The 20226-nt window shown below is 40.6% G+C and overlaps 1 protein-coding gene across 1 annotated transcript in view; it reads right to left on the bottom strand.

Annotated features, from left to right (window-relative positions):
* The window catches only part of Asxl2 (additional sex combs like transcriptional regulator 2), a 94997-nt gene that overhangs the window by 26559 nt on the left and 48212 nt on the right, over positions 1-20226 (bottom strand). Inside the window, exons 6-8 of the mRNA XM_013013735.1 lie at positions 12660-12775; positions 6955-7084; positions 6042-6185 (exon numbers count right to left, since the gene is read on the bottom strand). Of these exons, the coding sequence (XP_012869189.1) occupies positions 6042-6185; positions 6955-7084; positions 12660-12775 (390 nt within the window). The remainder of the gene's footprint in view (positions 1-6041; positions 6186-6954; positions 7085-12659; positions 12776-20226) is intronic.

Here is a 20226-nt window from a genome sequence, read left to right as displayed (position 1 = left end):
CTTTTTTTTTTTGGGGGGGGTCCGATCATGGGGCCTGACCTCTGGGCCTGGGCGCTGTCCCTCAGCTCTTCAGCTCAAGGCTAGTGCTCTACCACTTGAGCCACAGCGTCACTTCTGGCTTTTTTTCTTTTTGCTTATGTGGTACTGGGGAATCGAACCCAGGGCCTCAGGCATGCAAGGCAAGTGCTCTACCACTGAGCCACCTTCTCAGCCCCCTAAAGTTATTACTTTAACTGGAATTTTAGGCAGATATGGGCTCTATAAGGAAGAAACTTTGTTCTGTTCACCACTCTGTATCTAAGGCTCTAAACCTGTATTTGACATAAATATTTTGTCTAATTCTTGAAATTAAAAGCACTGCTATACTGGCAGCAAATGTAGGGTCTTACATGTGCTAAGCATCCACTCTTGCCACTGAGCTTCCTTTGTTTCTTTTTTTTTTCTTCGTGGGCCATGGGACCTGAACTTTGGGCCTGGGTGCTGTCTCTCAGCTCTCTTAGCTCAAGGCTAGCACCGTACCAATTGAGCCAAGCAGCACTTCTGGAATTTTCTGTTTATGTGGTACTGAGGAATCAAACCCAGGGCCTCAAGCATCCAAGGCAAGCACTCTACCACTGAGCCACCTCCCAGCCCCTGAACTACCTTTCTAATAGCCTGCAGTATTTCTCTTTTATTGTCTCCTTTAGTTGCAGAGATAGCTGCAATCATACTTATTTTTCTTGGGCAACTTGAGACTGATTTAATGATGTTAAGCATACTGTTTCCACAACAAGATAAATTATATTTAAATTTTTTTAACTTAGATAAAAATTGTACATATTTTGAGTTGCCACTTTTGTTTCATGACACATACACATTGCAGTAAGTTCAAATCAGGGCAAGTATATCTACTTCCTCACTTATTCTAACATATACAAAGCATACTGTCAATAGCAAAACAACAATTTCTCCATCTGATTGTAACTTAGTACCTACTGAGTAATCTTTCCCCATCCTTCCTCCCTACATTCCTCACTTTCCCTAGCATTTGATAATGTCTGTTCTACTCAACTTCTGAGATCAACACTTTAGATTCCACATGAGTGAGATCACTAATTTTTATCTTTCTGAAGTTTATCACATCTCAGAGATGTCATCAGTATCAAAATTTACACTGTATGTAAATACTTATCTTTATCCATATTGCCATCAGTTTGATTCTACTTCTTGGTTATTGAAAACAATGCTTTAATAAACATGTATAATCCCAGTTTTTGAATCTTTGAGTCTTAAACATTTTCTTTCTCTTTCTTGGAGGCTCTTTGGAACCTTCTTATCCTGGATGTTTTCAAATTCAAAACACTGTTTCTTGGTGCAGTTTTTATTTATATTTTTTGACATTTATCATGCATGAACTTTTAATTTTAAGATGTTCTTTTTTTTTGGTCGTGGGCTTGAACTCTGGGCTTGGGTGCTGTCCCTCAGCTTAGCTCTTCAGCTCAAGGCGAGCGCTCTACTGCTTGAGCCACAGCGCCACTTCTGGTTTTCTAGTGGTTTATTGGAGATAAGAGTTTCACCAACTTAACTGCCCGGGCTGGCTTTGAACCTGGATCCTCAGAACTCAGCCTCCTGAGTAGCTAGGATTACAGGTGTGAGCCACCGGCGCCCTCTCTAAGATGCTCTTATATAGTTTGTCTTACCATTTACTTCCTTTTCAAACTTCTATTCTTCCTTTTAGATTGCCTTATGATTTAGGACTATTAGTGTTCCAATTTTCTAGCCTCTTTGCTTTCACAGAATTTTGCCCTGACATATTTTCTAGGAAAATTTTCAGTTTCATCTTTCAGTATTTCCAATATATATTTAAATTCCAACTAGCATATAATTTACTATCTTTCAACACGTCATTTTTCTTAGTTTAAAAATGCTGCTGTTAGCTGGGCACCAGTGACACACACCAGTAATTCTAGTTACTTAGGGGGCTAGGATCTAAGGATCACAATTTAAAGCCAGCTAGGGCTTATTTAATCACCAAAATGCTCCAGAACCTAAGTTTAGGCCTCAGGACTGATATATACACCCATCACACACATGCACACATGTGAGCGCATGCACGCACACACACGCGTGCGCACACAACACACACACAAAATGGCACTGGTGGTTCATGACATCTACTCAGAAGACTGAGATCTATGGATTATGGTTCAAAGCCAACCCAGGCAGAAAAGTCTCTGAGACTCTTACCTCCAATTAACTCAGTAAAGAGACAGAAATGGAAGTGTGGCTCAAGTGGTAGAGTGCCAGCCCTGAGCAAAAAAAACAGAGCAAGGAGCCAGGTGGCTCCATAAAGTATTCTGGTAATGGTGATGTAGCTCACTGGTATAGCACTTAGTTATTATGTACAAGGCCATGGGTTTGATCTCTAGCACTGAAAAATAAAATGACAATAAAAATAGTATTCTCAGCCAGGTGTGATGATGCATACCTATAATCTCAGTGTTTGGGAGGCTGTGGCAGGATTGTAAATTGAAGGCCTGGTGACTTCTAGGGCAACCTGGGCTTTATTGTGCCTCAAAATAAAAAAGGATTCTGTTCTGTTATAGATATGATTTCTTCTTTTGCTTATGTGGTATCATAGTAATTTTTACATTTTCTCTTTCCTGGAATCTGTTTCACCTGTTTCTTCCTCGCCTGATAAAGGATTTCTTCAAAGGAATCTTAGTGAATAGAACAAAACAAAAAGTACTAAAAAACTAAGTGCAAATTTTGTGTACATGGCAGCTCTTCTAGATTATGGGCCTCAAAGAAATGTGAGAAGAACAATATGTTTGTTTTTTTTTGTCGGTCATGGGACTTGAACTCTGGGCCTGGGCACTGTCCCTCAGCTCATCAGCTCAAGGTGAGTGCTCTACCACTTAAACCACAGCACCACTTCTGGTTTTCTGGAGATAAAAGTCTCACTGACTTTCCTGCCCAGACTGGCTTTAAAGCATGATCCTCGGATCTCAGTCTCCTGAGTAGGCAGAATTACAGGCATGAGCCACCAGCGCCCAGAGTTGAGGATATATTTGTTGGGAACTTGTAAATTTGTCTTAATCTTTTTTCTGAGGTTATTCAATTTCCTTAGATACCAATCTGCCCATCTCCTGGTAGGAGGAGATGTGAAGTAGTGGTGGCAGGAATGTGCTTCACTATTAAGTATTCTAAAAGCCAACAGGAGATCCACCTTTGAGTGTTTGAATTTTACTTGGGTGTCCCTGAGTTCAGTATAAAATCTGCCCTTAGCTATATGTTGTGTTTCTATATTTGAAGCATTTTTAATCAATTTCACCTTAAAATAGGCCTGTTTTCTGTATAAAACTTCAAACTACTTCTCAGTAACTTGCAAACTAAATTCTTCTTTTTGGTGTGCTGGTAATGCATCCAGGGACTTGGCGTATTTAAGTAAACTCTACCATTCAACCATATTCTCAGCAAGGCTCTTCTTTTCAAACCTATGCCTTAACCTTTCTCTTCTGTAATACATCATCTCTCTACTTCTTTTTTTTGTTGGTCGTGGGGCTTGAACTCTGGGCCTGGGCGCTGTCCCTCAGCTCTTTAGCTCAAGGCGAGCGCTCTACCACTTGAGCTACAGCGCCACTTCCGGTTTTCTGGTGGTTTATTGGAGATAGGAGTCTCACGGTCTCTCCTGCCCGGGCTGGCTTTGAACCTCGATTCTCAGATCTCAGCCTCCTGAGTAGCTAGGATTACAGGTGTGAGCCACCAGCGCCCGGCTCATCTCTCTACTTCTTGAACCTTTCTGGTGTTCAGCAGCTATGGATGGCTTGCTTATTAATGGCACCTGCTTTTCAGTTCCATCCAGTTTTTTGGTTTTGGTTTTTTTTTTTTTTTTTTTTGGTTAATTGTGGGGCTTGAACTCAGGGCCTGGGTTCTGTCCTTGAGCCTCTTTGTGCTCAAGTCTGGCACTCAAGTCACAGTACCACTCGCAGGTTTTGAGTGGTTAATTGGAGATAAGAGTCTCACAGGACTTTTCTGAGGCTGGCTTCAAACTGCGATCCTCAGATCTCAGCCTCCTGAGTAGCTAGGATTACAGGTATGAGTCGCTGGCGCCGGCCTTTCATTTAGTTTTCATCTTTCAAAATTTGTTGGCACTGCCCAATTGGTTCTTCTTTTCTTCACATAGATGGATTCAATCTTTTTGTTCCCCCATATTCTCATTTTAGTGAGGTTTTCAAAGGAGGAGGAAAAAAAGGTTCTGCTTGTCATATGTAATTATAAATCCTTCTTCCAGTTTACAGAAGTACATTAAAAAACCAGGACAAAGCAACTTACTGGTAGAAAGAGAAACTGGCTGGGAATGTGGCTCAGTGGTAGAGTGCTTGCCTAATATGCACGAAGCTCTGGGTTCAATTCTTTAGTACCATATAAACAGCAAAAGCTCAAAGTGGCATTGTAGCTCAAGTGGTAGAGCACTAGCTTTGAGCAAAAAGGGGTAGTACCAGGCCCACAGTTCAAGTCCCAGGTCTAGTTAAAAAAAAAAAGAGAGATGGCCAGGACCAGTGGCTCATGACTAGGTATTTAGGAGGCTGAGATCTAAAGACCACAGTTCAAAGCCAGCCCGGGCAAGAACATCCATGAGACTCTTATCTCCAATCAACCACTAGAAAACCAGAAGTGGCCCTGTGGCTCAAGTGGTAGAACACTTGCCTTGAGGTGAAGAGCTCAGGAACAGGGCCCAAGTCCAGAGTTCAAGCCCCATGACCGATGAAAGAAGAAAGGAAGGGACGGAGGGAGGGAGGGAGGGAAGGAGGGAAGGAGGGAAGAAGGAAGGGAGGGGGAGAGGGAGAGAGAGAGGGAGAGAGGGAGAGAGAGAGGGAGAGAGAGAGAAACAAACCACAAAGTGATAACATCTTTTTCTGAAATGAAGTTTGGTAAGTGGAGGACAGGAAGATAGTTAAGAGCTGTAACTGTAACCCCTCTGTACATTCCTGTTACAAAAAAATTTCTAAAAAAAGTGAACAGTGGACAATAAACATAAAAAAGACAAATTATATGAATTCCATCCATATTTTATATTATGTCTTAAATCAGTCTGGTCAGGACCAGGTATTGTGGTAAACATTTGTAATGCCAGCACTTGGGAGACTGAAGCAGGAGAACTGAGTTTGAGGCCAGCTTGGACTACAAAGCAAGATCTTGTCTCAAAGCGAAACAAACAACAAAAAGGCAAAAAGGAGGGGAAGGACTCATCCGGTTGAATCATTACTGACCCCATACTGCTGACCACATAAATGGTATATATGTGCACATTGAAGGAAAACTAGGAGGAGGACACAGAAACAGAGGGAAACGGGAACACATACAACAGCAGGACCCACCAGCTGCACTGGACATTGATTAATAGGAACTAAGCAACTCAATGGCAGCAGTGGGAGGAAGGGAATAAGTGGGAAAGAGGAACAGCTGACACTAAGCAAAAGGAAAGGAATGTACATATCACCCAATGTGGAAGAAATAACTGTATTGTCAAAGCTCATAGAACTCATAAACTTTATAGGCCACGATAAAGACAATTTGCCCCACGAAGGTTAGAATGTGTTTGTGTCTTTAAGTATCACTATCCCACAATACTGTGAATTTTGTGAAATTTATGTAATCACTTAATCACAATAAAAATTTTGTAAAAAAAAAAAAAAGAGGAAGGGAAGGGGAAAGGAAAGGGGGAGAAGAAAGGGAAGGGGGAAGAGAAAGGGAAGGGGAAGGAGAAGGGGAAGGGGAAAGGGAAGGGGAAGGGGAAGGGGAAGGACCCAAAAGTAATTATGTCAGGCTGGAGGTATAGTAGAGTGTTTCCTTACCATGTGTAAAGTCATGTGTCCAATCCCTAGTTTAACAAAAACAAATAAACAAAATCCCTAAAATTACATCAACAAAAAGAAATGTCTAATCCTTGCTATGTACCTCTAATCATGCACTAAACCTATGGCAATAGCTAATGAATTTCGGTTACATAGATGATAAGTTACAGAAATAAAAATGGAAGTCTCTGTAAACTAACTTACTTGTGTGAAGCCTGTCAGACCTCTGGAAAGACTTCTTCCCCAAGCCTAGCAAGGGACTTTCCATTTTCATTGAGGAAGAAAAGCTGGAGTTTGAGTTCTGGGGACTGCTTGACTGTCCATCAGATTGCTTTCCTTCCCATATTGCTAAGGAAAAAACATGTAAATATTGGCGCCACTGAGGATATAGACAAAAATCAAACAAAGAATCATACGATGTTAACTAAAGAGAGTTATATCTGAGGAAATGTGGCCCTGCTAATATGTTCCAAGTTTGACAAGAGAAAAAAAAAAAAAGTAAAATGCCTTCCCATACTATATTTATTTCTGGTGGCAAGTCTCCTTTCTAACAAAAAAGCAATACTCAGAACTTTCACTCTATGGCAGCTCCCCTCCCCCCCTCGCCCCCCAAAAAGTATATACGTCAAAATGAATTATGAAATGCAATACAATGTCTGTAGTCAGCTTGGATAAAAACAAGACAAACAATAACAAAAAGATCCAAAGGCATATATCCTGTGGAAACTGAAACCATACTACATATTCTTGGGAACTTTCTGATTTTTTTGAAGGAGACACTGGTAAGGAGTTCACTATGACACAATAACAAGACATTTGTAAGGTTAAGATGAGAAGCTTGCAAATGTTATTATTAAATTAGATATTTTGGGAGGTAGTCACTAATTTCCTTCTTACAATCTCATAAATCTCATTGATGTACCTTTAAATAACTGTATAATGATTTACAACACAGGTTTTCCATTTATCCTAGGAGGATTTATAATGATGATTTGGCAATATAATAATTCTGTGACTGAATCAACTTAAATATGATGATGCATTACATAAATTTGTAAAATCAACAGAAAAATACTAGGGAAAAGAAATGTCCATTAAATATTACTAAACTGCCTACCAGCTTTGTTTGGGACAGAATCACTGGCTGCTTTGACAGTCTTAAGAGAAAGGTGTTGGTTGGAGGCAATGGACATGCTAGGTCTGCATTGCTGCTGCTGCTGTTTCTTCTGCTGCTGCTGCTTTAGGGCCTATGAAGCAAAAAAATGACTGTAAGAAACAAAACAAATCAGAGTTTAATTATAAAAACTAAATGGCTGGTCTGGAAATATGGCTAAGTAGTAGAGTGCTTGCCTAGCATACATGAGGCCCTGGGTTTGATTCCCCTGTACCACATAAACAAAAAGAAATAAAGAAATAAAATTAAAAGAAGAAAAACACTAAAACTTTAAAAAAAAAAAAGAAAAGAAAAAACTGGCTGGAAATGTGGCTTAGCGGTAGAGTACTTGCCTAGCATGCATGATTCCTCAGTACCACATATACAAAAAAAGCTGGAAGTGGTTCTGTGGCTCAAGTGGTAGAATGCTAGCCTTGAGCAAAAGAAGCTCAGGGACAGTGTCCAGGCCCTGACTTCAAGCCCCAGGACTGGCAAAAAAAAAAGAAAAAAAACCCTCAAAAAACAAAAAACACCCCACCTAAATGGCTTTTTTGAGTGGTGAGAACCATACCGTTTATTGACTTTATATGAAATCTATCAAGATAGACAAACCTAAGTTAAGCCAATGAAACATAACTCCTAATGACTGAATTTTCCCTGTTTAACTAATGCATATTAATAAAAGAAATAAAAACGGCTTGAGAAGAAGTTTCTGAATGACCAAAAAAGAAAAAAGGAAAAAAAAAAGGACTGGATTTTTATTCTCAGAATTGTTCACTTAGATGGAAATATGAAGGAAAGTCACTAACATTGTTTAGAATTTAAAAATTACAAGATTTTGCAATCTTGTAATTAGAGAATTGTACATTCTTTATCATTTCTGAAAACAGGATTCTCAACCCTATACCAAGAAGAGTAGTACTATATATATCAACCCTATGTAGAAAAACAAATACTTTGCTTACTTATTATGATTCAGAAGTGTTGAAAAACTCTTTATCATGGATAAGAGCAATGGGACTTATCCCAATGATCAAAAGTCAGCAATCTGCAGCAATGCAATAAACAGAAGGAAAGGAAGACTAGACAGTGCTGATTTGAAGAACAGCATGGTTCTTTCTGATTACTTCAAATTATTTTTATTTCTATGAAGTTCTTAATTCATACATATTCTTGATAATAAAACTAAGAAAGAATAGAAAACCAAAAAAAAAAATCTTAAACTTTAACCATAAAAATACCAAAAGCAGAGCCAGGCGCTGGTGGCTCACGCCTGTAATCCTAGCTACTCAGGAGGCTGAGATCTGAGGATCGCGGTTCAAAGCCAGCCCGGGCAGGAGAGACGTTGGGCTTCTTTTTTCAATAAACCACTAGAAAACCGGAAGTGGCGCTGTAGCTCAAGTGGTAGAGCGCTCGCCTTGAGCTGAAGAGCTGAGGGACAGCGCCCAGGCCCAGAGTTCAAGCCCCACGGCCGACCAAAAAAAAAAAAAAAAAAAAACAAAAATACCAAAAGCAATTTTCTTAAACAAAAGAAGAAAAACACTAAAACTTTAAAAAAAAGAAAGGAAGAAAAAAAATGGCTGGAAATGTGGCTTAGCAGTAGAGTGCTTACCTAGCATGCATGAAGCCCTTGGTTTTTCTTCTTTTGTTCCCCCCCCATAGATAAACAAACATCAACAATGTAACTTTCAGAAAAAAAAAATTCTGACATTAATTTGCCAGTTGTCAGCTTAAACTTTCATGCCTGTTATAGACAAATGTGAAACTACTGGCTGCTATTCTGTTTAACATTCATACATATCCCTGGTTGTGGTGTAGGCAGTGTCAACAATTCATCTTCTTGCTATAAGCAGATAACGGAGAAAAATAATAAAGTGCTAGATGTTGAATTTAGATACAAGCTTTAGAGTAGATGAAGCAGAGCACATTGTGTGAAAAATGACAGCTGAGTATGGCTTGTTCTCTCATGCTTTGCAATCTGACCAGAAGATGTCCATAGGCTGCCCAAGTGTTGAATCATCAATATTCATCATTTGATAGGACCAAAGGTCAATCCAAAATACTACAAAACTTAACAGAATCACAGATCTCATCTATTTCTGCTGTATCTATGTAAATTCAGACTTATGACTAGAGCTTAACAATTTAAATTCTTTTAATAAAAAACTACACACAACTCTTCTCCCTTTAGTAGTTTACAAACATGGTTCATAATTTTGAAGTTAATAAATAATAAAATCCCTTCATTTGGGGTAAAAGACTAAAAACAGATTTATATTAACTCATATTATGAAAAATACACTGGGAACAAAAGCTTAAATTTACATACCGTACTGATATCCCCTCAAGAACACACAATATTTGATTCTTAAGATACAAGAGTACACTGGAAATACAGAACTATGTTACAGTCTTATACATATCACCAACCACCTAACAGACTCTGCACTTGCCTTTTCCCTGTGGAAAAGCACATCTCATACTTCTGAAAATCTTCCAGATAAAGATAGATTTTAGTAAAAAGCTATGGTTTTAAACACTATAAAAATCATGTAATTTAAACTTTGTTTTGTTTTGTTTTTTATAGGTCCTGGGGCTTGAACTCTGGGCCTGTGTGCTGTCCATGAGACTAACCTCCAATTAACCACCAGAAAACTGGAAGTGGCGCAGTGGCTCAAGAAGTAGAGCACTTGCATTGAGCTGAAGAGCTCAGGGACAGCACCCAGGTCCAGAGTGCAAACCCCATGACAGACCAAAAAAAAAAAAAAAAGCCAGAAGTGGAGCTGTTTTCAAGTGGTAGAATGTTAACCTTAAAGCATAAAAGCCCAGGCTCTGAGTTCAAAGCCTTAGGACTGGTACCAAAAACAAAACAAAAAACAAAGACAAAAACAAAAAACTCAGAGTCTGACGCCCATGGCTCACGCCTGTAATCCTAGTTACTAAGGAACTGAGATCTGAGAATAAGGGTTCAAAGCCAGCCCAGGCAGGAAAGAGTATGAGACTCCTATCTCCAATAAACCACTAGAAAACTGGAAGTGGCGCTTTAGCTCAAGTGGTAGAGTGCTCACCTTGAGCTGAAGAGCTGAGGGACAGCACCAAAGCCCAGAGTTCAAGCCCCATGACCGGAAAAAACAAAAAAAACTCAATTATAACATTCTATCAGTTTTTGAAAAAAGTAGGTAAAAATGACTTTTTTTTTGGGGTGGGGGAGGGTCACGGGACTTGAACTCTGGGCCTGGGCACAGCTCAAGACTAGTGCTACCACTTGAGCCACAGTGCCACTTCTGGTTTTCTGAGTGGTTTATTGGAGAATAAGAGTCTCAAAAACTTTCCTGCCAAGGCTGGCTTTGAACCGTGATCCTCAGATCTCAGCCTCCTGAGTAGCTAGACATGAGCCACCAGCACCCAGCTAAGATGACTGCTTCTAAGAAAGACTGCATTCCTAAAAACTGGCTCAAAAAAGAGAAAACAGGCCAAATGTGGTGGTCATACCTATACTCTCAGCTACTTAAGACACAGAGAATAGGAGGATTATGGTTTGAGATACCCAGAAAAAAAAGTAAGACTCCATCTAAATAATCCAGGTGGCAAGTATCTGTGACCCTAGTTACTTGGAAGGTAACCCAGGTATGTGGGAGATTGTAAATAGAAGTATCATATCTGAGACTGGCCCTCAGCAAAATATGAATACTACCCGAAAAATAACTAAAGCAAAACAAAACAAAAAAGGCTGGAAGTGTGGCTCAAGTTGCAGAGTATCTGCCTAGCAAGTATAACAAGCACAAGGCCTTAAGTTCAAGCCCTACTACCACCAAAAGGATAAAAAAAAAAGGGCAAAAACTGGGTGATGGTACATGCCTGTAATCTTAGCCACTAGGAAGTTGAAATCTGAGGATCACATGCCAGGAAAATATGTAAGACTCTTATCTCCAATTAACAAACAAAATGCCAGAAATGGAGCTATGGCTCAAGGGGTAGAGCAAAAAAGCTCAGGACCTGAATTCAAGCCCCAGGTTGAGCACAAAAAGAGAGAAGAGGAAAAAAAAAGCAAGAAATTAGTGTCAGCTACTACTATGATGCTGGAAAAATTATTTTTTTTATTGTGAAAATACTGTACAGAGGGGTTACAATTACATGGGCAAGATAATGAGTACATTTCTTATCAAGCATTGTAGCCTCCTCCTTTGTTTCCCCTTTCCATCCTCCCTCCACCCCTCCACCCAATCCTTCTCTCCCCCCCCCCACCAAGGTTGTAAAGTTCATTTTTCCATATAACGACTTGTACATCTCTGGAAAAAATATTTTAAGAGATGTTATTAAATCTTAACAAGCTAGGTGGTGGCTTCTGCCTATAATCCTCACTACTCAGGAGACTGAGATCTGAGGATCCTGGTTCAAAGTCAGTATGGGCTCTTTCCTCCAATTAACGAGAAAACCAGAAGTGGAACTATGGTTCAAAATGGTAGAGTGCTAGCTTTGAACAGAAAAGCTCAGGGACAGCACCCAGGTCCTAAGTTCAAGCCCCAGGACTGAAAAACAATCACCACCACCCACCCCACACATATACACACAAAAACTTGAAAAGTAATAATTTGTACAATTTTCAAAATCTGCAAAAGAGAGATCTTTATAGTTTATGATGGTAGAACAGTCCTGATTTCACAACTACTCTAAGACAGCACAACACTGTAAAACCATACTAAACCTATAAGAAAACTCAATAATTTTAAAAATTATTTTGTAAGCACCATCAGGATTATTCCACAGAGCTACCAATAATACTAGAAAATTTAGGCCAAGCATGGTGGTTCACACCTGTAGCCCTAACTACTCTGGAGGCAGACATCAGGAGGATCAGGGCTCAAGGCCAACCCCAGAAAAAATGTTTGTGAGAGTCCTATCTCAACCAAGTAAAGGCTGAGCCTAATGGCTCATGCCTATCATCCTAGCTATGAAGAAAATATACATAGGAGGATTTTAGTTCTGGTTGATCCAGGCAAAAAGCAAGAAGCTCTTTAAAAATTAAATGTAACAATGAAATACTCCTCTGAATAACCAATGTAAGCTATTTTTTTAAGAGAGAGAATTCAGTTATGTAATTATACTTGATAAATTAAGAGAAAATCTATATGATCATCTCAACAAATTTCAAATGAAACAAACCTGAGGGCAGGGGATGTGGCTCAGTGGTAGAAGCACCTGTTTAGTATGTGTCTAGCCCTGGGTTAGATCCCTAGCACCGCAAAAAAAAGAAGGGGGGAAAAAAGACAACAAACATGAAAAATTCAACAGCTATTCATGATTTTCAAAAAGCATGCAAAAAGAAACTGCTTAGCAAACTAGGGAAAAAATTAAGAACTTCAAAAATGTGACAAAGTATCTACCAAAAACCTACAATGGATATTTCACAGAAGTGCATAAAATTTCCCCTTACAACAGCCTAATATAAAAGCTTCAAAAATTTTCAGTATCTGCTGAAATAATGCCCCCTCCTGTCCTCTTTTGAAGATAAGGTTTTGCTATATTGTCCAGTCTGGGCTCAAACTGTCAATCCTCCAGTCTTTGCCTACCAAGTATCTAGGACTACCAGAGTGTGCCACCACCTGGCTCTTTAACATATTTTTTATTTGGGAGATATCTGACCAGTAAACACAACTAGCAATGCTTACCTGTTTTAGTGCCTTTTTGCTGTGCTTCTGTGATGGAGAAATGACTTTACCTGCTGGGATGGTGGGTGATGGGCAGCCTGACTGTGGGGAGGATGGCTGTGACAGTCTAGACGACACTGGGAGAGGGAAAGATACAATGAAAATTTTTGTTATCAACTTTGCTATCAAGCACTATTACTTCTCTATACCATATCCTGTTACCTGTGTTAAGATCTGGGACCAAACATTTGGATCTTGCTGGAGCTTTACTACACAAAGCATCTCTGTTTATTTTTTCAGGATGTTCTAGTGAAGAATGACAGGTGGGGGAAAGGATACATCTTGGCCCTGAGTTAGATCCCCAGCACCACACACACAAGAAAAGAAAAAAGAAAAAAAAGATGTAGCCAGAAGTCACTGGCTCATACCTATAATCCTGGCTACTCAGGAAGCTAAAATCTGAGGATTACAGTTCAAAACCAGCCAGGGCAGAAAAGTGTGTGAGACTTACCTCTGATTAACCACCAAAAACCTGCAAGTAGAACTATGGCTCAAGTAGTAGAATGCTAGCTTTGGGGGGGGGGGGGGAGAGGGAGAGACAACGACAGAGACAGACAAAACGAAACAAAAAACACCTCAGGGACAGTGCCCTGAGCTAAAGACTCAGGACTGGCATCAAACAAACAAACAGGGGCTGGGAAGTTCCCCAGTGGTAGAGGGCTTGCCTCGAATGCATGAGGCCCTGGGTTCAATTCCTCAGCACCACATAAGCAGAAAAAAGCTGGAACTGGTGCCAGAAATGGCTAAAGTGGTAGGGCACTAGCCTTGAGCTGAAGAGCTGAGGGACAGCGCCCAGGCCCTGAGTTCAGCCCCCACGACCAAAAAAGGATGCATTACTGTCACTGTTTAAATTTTCAATAGAAGTGATCGAATAAACAGAAAAATTAGAGTATTAATCATGAATGACCAAAGTAGATACAATCTAGAAAAGATGTTTAGGGTTCTTTGGTAGTATCAATGTTCCTAAGGCTAACCTTAAGATGAATCATGAACCATGACTTTGTGGAAAGCCTTGAAATGCCAGTTTAAAATAAGGGCAATTAAGATCATTCCATGTAATCAATCAAGTGTAGTTTTAATCTTAACAGTCCATCTCTACATTAATAGATTTAGGCTTATCAATACAAGAGGGCAAGGCAGGCACTGGTGGCTCACACCTGTAATCCTAGCTATTCAGGAGGCTGATATCTGAGTATCATGGTTCAAAGCCAACCCGGGCATACCTCTAATAAACCACTCAGAAAACCAGAAGTGGTGCTGTGGCTCAAGTGGTAGAGCGCTTGCCTTGAGTTGAAGAGCTTAGGGACAGCGCCCAGGTCTAGAGTTCAAGCCCCACAACCACCAACAACAAAAAAATGTTTGCGCAGGATATAACCACTTCCTACTTCTTCTTTAGCTGTTTCTATGGAGCATTATCAGAAGTGGGCCAAACCTTTCATATGTGAACAAAAGTTCCTCATTTAATAAATAATATCTATAATAAATAGCAATCAGACTTTTTTGGGAAAGGGGGGCAGTCCTAAGATTTGAACTCAGGGCCTGGATGCAGCTCCTGAACTTTTTTGCTCAAGGATAGCACTCTACCACTTGAGCCACAGCTCTACTTCCAGCTATTTCCTCCCCAACTCTCATGGTTAATTGGAGATGAGTCTCACAGATTTTTCTGTTCAGGCAGGCTTTGAACTGAAATCTTCAGATGGCAGCCTCCTGAGTAGCTAGGATTACAAGCCTGAGCCACTGGCACCAGCTGTTCTTTCATGTTCTATGAAGTTTGCATTTATGATAGGAAAGAAAAGAGAAAGTGGTAACTCAGACTTTTTATGGGGGGAGGCGGGGGAAGGGAAGGTGGGACACACGAAGAGAAACAAAGATAAAGAGAAATTACTATGGCTACTAACTAGTACTAACTCCTGGTGAGTACATGTTGATGTCATTTCCTAGTAGCTGAATTGAACAGGCACTGATAGCAAAACAGCTACCATACACAGTAGAACCAAGTGTGCTGACATGAAAATAGAGAAGCACAGTTCATTACAATACTTAAGTTTTGCAACAGAGAATTTGGGATAGAGAATTTCAATTTTTAGATGTCCTGAGAAATACCTAAGAGTAAGGCAATTTAGCTTTAGATCTGTATCTAAATCTTTATGAAAAGGGAAAGAATTGACATATTATCAATTTGATGTTAAAACAACAAAAAAAGAATACACTGGCCGGATGTTGGTGGCTCACACCTATAATCCTAGTTATTGAGGAGGCTAAGATCTGAGGATCATGGTTCAAAGCCAGCCCAGGCAGAAAGTCTGTGAGACTCTTATCTCCAAATAACTACCACAAAACCAGAAGTGGCACTATGGTACAAGTGGTTTTTTGGTTTTTTTTGGGTCTGGTCATGGGACCTGAACTATGGGCCTGGGTGCTATCCCTCAGCTCTTCAGCTCAAGGCTAGTGCTCTACCACTTGAGCCACAGCGCCGCTTCCGGCTTTTTTTCCTGCTTATGTGGTGCTGAGGAATCAAACCCAGGGCCTCAAGCATGCAAGGCAAGCGCTCTACCACTGAGCCACCTTCCCAGCCCCTGTGGCTCAAGTGGTAGAGTGCTTGCCTTGAGCCGAAGAGCTCAGTGACAACACCCAGGCCCAGAGTTCAAGCCCCACGTCTAACAAAACAAAAACAAACAAAAAAAAAACCCACACTGTTCATTGTATCATTACAAATGGGTTATTCTGGAGTTGACTCAATCCTGTTTATGTCTCCTGAGTTCTGGGATTACAGGTTTGTAATGATGCCAGACACTTATGTTGTATTTTCATTATAAGCTGAAGCCTTTATTTTGTATACTGAGCTTTGAACTCAGAGGCTTGCATTTAGCTATCCAGGACCTCTAGCACTTCAGCCTACCCCTCCCCCAGCCCATTCTGCTTTAATTTATTTATTTATTTTTTTGGCCAGTCCTGGGGCTTGAACTCAGGGCCTGGGCCTGAGCACTGTCCCTGAGCTCCTTTTGTACAAGGCTAGTGTTCTACCACTTGAGCTACAGTGCCACTTCTGGCTTTTTCTGTTTATGTGGTACTGAAGAATGGAACCCGGCGCTTAATGCATGCTAGGCAAGCATTCTACCACTAAGCCACCTTTCCAGCTCTGCTTTCATTTTTAATAGGGTCTGCTTTAATTGGGTCCTTCCAATTAGCCACCTCTCCATTAAAACAGAGTTCAAGAAAATATTTTGCCTCAAATACAAAGAAAGCAACATTTTTTTTCTTTTTCTTGTTATTTGGCCATGGGGCCACTTCCAATTTTCTGGAAAACTGAGGTAATCAGATCTCAGCTTCTTGAGTGGCTAGGACTACAGGTGTGAACCATCAGTGACCAGCAAGTTCCACATTATCAACTTGGCAGTACCAGAAATTTAGATTTCTACCTAGTACTTAAACAAGCATGACCAGGGGAAAGGACTAGAACTGGTATTGTGTCTTAGGTTTTAGGAGAAGCAAGGTGGAAGTGGTAGAGTGGGTTTTTAATCTACTCCAATTTCCTTTCACATAAAGAGAGAAGCATGATTACACAGGGAAAAGCCCATGATAACATGTTCAATGAGATGAGATGACAAAGCATCCCCCAAAGCCCCAGGAAAAAAGCAGAAGGAAACAAGTCCTTATATGCATAAGTCTCCTGTCTTGCTTTGACTGCAGTCAACACACAAATCATTATATTTTTTTTTTTGGATCCGGTCGTGGGTCTGAACTCTGGGCCTGGGCACTGTCCCTCAGCTCTTCAGCTCAAGGTTAGAGCTCTACCACTTTAGCTACAGTGCCATTTCCGGCTTTTTTCTTTTTGCTTATGGGATGCTGAGGAATGGAAACCAAGGCCTCATGCATGCAAGGCAAGCACTCTACCACTGAGCCACCTTCCCAGCCCTACACACAAATTATTTAAGCAACATGATTAAGATGTTCGCAAGGCCAAAAGTTTGTAGTTCCTGCCTATAATCCTAGGTAGTCAGCTACTCACTGAGATCTGAAGGCTGCAGATCAAAGATGGCCAGGGCAAGAAAGTCTAAGAGACTTTTATCTTCGGTTAATCACCAAAAAGCCAGAAGTGGTGCTGTGATTCAAGTGGTAGAGTACCAGCCTTGGGCTAAAACACAAAGGCAGGGAACCTAAACCCAAGTTCAAGCCTCAGTACTGGCACCAAAAATTTAAGAAAAAACTAATGGACTAGTAAATGTTATTTATAAAAAAGATTCCACACAGTGAGACCAAAGGAGGATACTCTTGGGGGAACACAAAGGCACAATGCCTATGTGACTCATTATATATTATATAAAATCATATTTATCAAAATGAACACCAGGAAATAGAAACAAGAGGTTTTTTTGTTTTTGTTTTCTTTTTGTCTTGTTTGTTCATTTATTTGTCTTTGGGCAGGTAAGAGTATTAGTATGTTCTCTTCCATTTTGGGCTTCTAGCCCCCAGCTGCATCATGGAACACCCTCCACCCAGACCTGAGCTCCACCCTGCCTACTCACTATCTTCAGAGTCCAGCAATAGGCAGAGTAGCCCCTCTAGGCCACTGACTGTATAAAACTGCCCCTGAACAAAAGACAGGAGTCATTTCTCCCTCTCCTATGAGAGAAATGGCTTTGTCAGCCCCTGCTGACAATGAACAACTTTTGGTATACATGACTCTGAGCATGTGGTTTACGAGGCTGAGACTTTGGGGGGGGGGCGCACAGAAATAGAGGGACAAAGGGTGAATGAGAGGGACAAAGGGTGAATAAATGCAGCAGTGTTACTCACTATACACTATGTTGAAAATGAACTACATATCTTATGGATAAGGATAGGAGGAAAAACTGGAAAAGAGTGAGGTAAGGGGTGACATTATCCAAAAAGAAATTTACTCCTTATCTGACTTATGTAACTGTAACCTCTCTATCACCATTATAATAAAAAATAAATAAAACAGCCGCCAAAAAAAAAAAAAAGTGTGTGTGGGGGGAGATTCCACTCCTCTTCATACCAGAGGAGACAACTCTTGGTATCTTTGGAAACTACAGAGCTGGAGGAAGTTATGGACTCCAATCAATGTGACCAGACTACAAGTTCTCCTCATTCTCCTCCTGCCCTCGCTTGTCACAAAAGTAACTTTTCTTATTGAAAATGAGAAAAAAAACAAAAAGAAAAACAACTATCCACCTCTTACACCAGCTTCCTCTCACAGCCATCTGGTGTAAGAGAGCCCAAGACATGGGCGACTCTGGGCCAGCCTTATCCTATGCATCCTTTCCACTCCAGGGCTGCCACTGAGATGGGTTAAGATTGTTGCCACCATGCCCCAGGTCAAGTTCTTCCACGCTAGGGAATTCATGAGCCAGCAACAGCTGCAAACCATCAGCCATGGCCTGCAGGAACTGCTGGCAGAACATTATAAACATCATCAGTTCCAGAAAAGCTGGGCAAAGGATCTGGTTACTGGTGTATTCATATTAACCATAAAATAGATCCTGTCTGGTCAGACAGCCCAGAGGACTGAACTGTGCAGTCAGGAACTATTTAGGCTTCTCCCAAGTGAACTAATACCAAATGGCTTCTAGAACTAGAGTTTGGTTCATCTGTGTACTATATGAAGCCTAACCAAGATGTGGCACTCAAAAACAGCTCTGACATGCAAAATGGTAGACTACAATCAGCTGTAAGAAGAAACTACCATTGGGCAGAATAAATAACCTGTGATGAGTATTGGGTTAATATATAAACTATGGATAGATATATTTCACTTTCCTTTGAGTGGGCTCCTCTTGGGGATGGACTATGGAATTTAAACCAGGTCACAGCTATGACAATCTAGCATAAAATGGAATTAAAAAAATAAATAAAACCAGCACCAATAAAGCTCAGGGGCATTGCCTAGGTCCTCAGTTCAAGCCCTAGGAAGGGCACCAAAAAAAAAGAAAGAAAAAAGAAAAAAGTTAAGAAAGAGTGACATAGTCTGGTCAATATCTTTCAATGATTTACAACCCTGTGAGTCCAAGGAAATCAGCAATGTATTTGCTGTGTGAAGTCTTACATGGGTTTTAGTGTCTCCCAGAAATTATGTCTAAATTTTTATATGAGTCCCTCTAAGAAAAATTTGTATTTTAGGCAGGGCACCAGTGGCTCAGGCCTGTAATCCTAGCTACTCAAGAGGCTGAGATCTTAGGATCTTAAGATTTGTATGTTTAAAAAACTATCTTTGGGGGCTGGGAAGGTGGCTCAGTGGTAGAGCGCTTGCCTTGCATGCATGAGGCCCTCGGTTCAATTCCTCAGCACCACATAAGCAAAAGGAAAAAAAAAGCCGGAAGTGGTGCTGTGGCTCAAGTGGTAGAGCGCTTGCCTTGAGTTGAAGAGCTTAGGGACAGCGCCCAGGTCTAGAGTTCAAGCCCCACAACCACCAACAACAAAAAAATGTTTGCGCAGGATATAACCACTTCCTACTTCTTCTTTAGCTGTTTCTATGGAGCATTATCAGAAGTGGGCCAAACCTTTCATATGTGAACAAAAGTTCCTCATTTAATAAATAATATCTATAATAAATAGCAATCAGACTTTTTTGGGAAAGGGGGGCAGTCCTAAGATTTGAACTCAGGGCCTGGATGCAGCTCCTGAACTTTTTTGCTCAAGGATAGCACTCTACCACTTGAGCCACAGCTCTACTTCCAGCTATTTCCTCCCCAACTCTCATGGTTAATTGGAGATGAGTCTCACAGATTTTTCTGTTCAGGCAGGCTTTGAACTGAAATCTTCAGATGGCAGCCTCCTGAGTAGCTAGGATTACAAGCCTGAGCCACTGGCACCAGCTGTTCTTTCATGTTCTATGAAGTTTGCATTTATGATAGGAAAGAAAAGAGAAAGTGGTAACTCAGACTTTTTATGGGGGGAGGCGGGGGAAGGGAAGGTGGGACACACGAAGAGAAACAAAGATAAAGAGAAATTACTATGGCTACTAACTAGTACTAACTCCTGGTGAGTACATGTTGATGTCATTTCCTAGTAGCTGAATTGAACAGGCACTGATAGCAAAACAGCTACCATACACAGTAGAACCAAGTGTGCTGACATGAAAATAGAGAAGCACAGTTCATTACAATACTTAAGTTTTGCAACAGAGAATTTGGGATAGAGAATTTCAATTTTTAGATGTCCTGAGAAATACCTAAGAGTAAGGCAATTTAGCTTTAGATCTGTATCTAAATCTTTATGAAAAGGGAAAGAATTGACATATTATCAATTTGATGTTAAAACAACAAAAAAAGAATACACTGGCCGGATGTTGGTGGCTCACACCTATAATCCTAGTTATTGAGGAGGCTAAGATCTGAGGATCATGGTTCAAAGCCAGCCCAGGCAGAAAGTCTGTGAGACTCTTATCTCCAAATAACTACCACAAAACCAGAAGTGGCACTATGGTACAAGTGGTTTTTTGGTTTTTTTTGGGTCTGGTCATGGGACCTGAACTATGGGCCTGGGTGCTATCCCTCAGCTCTTCAGC

This window comes from Dipodomys ordii, unplaced genomic scaffold, assembly GCF_000151885.1.
Source record: "Dipodomys ordii isolate 6190 unplaced genomic scaffold, Dord_2.0 Scaffold20, whole genome shotgun sequence".
Taxonomy (NCBI): Eukaryota; Metazoa; Chordata; class Mammalia; order Rodentia; family Heteromyidae; genus Dipodomys; species Dipodomys ordii.
This window is presented reverse-complemented; position numbering and strand designations above follow the sequence as displayed.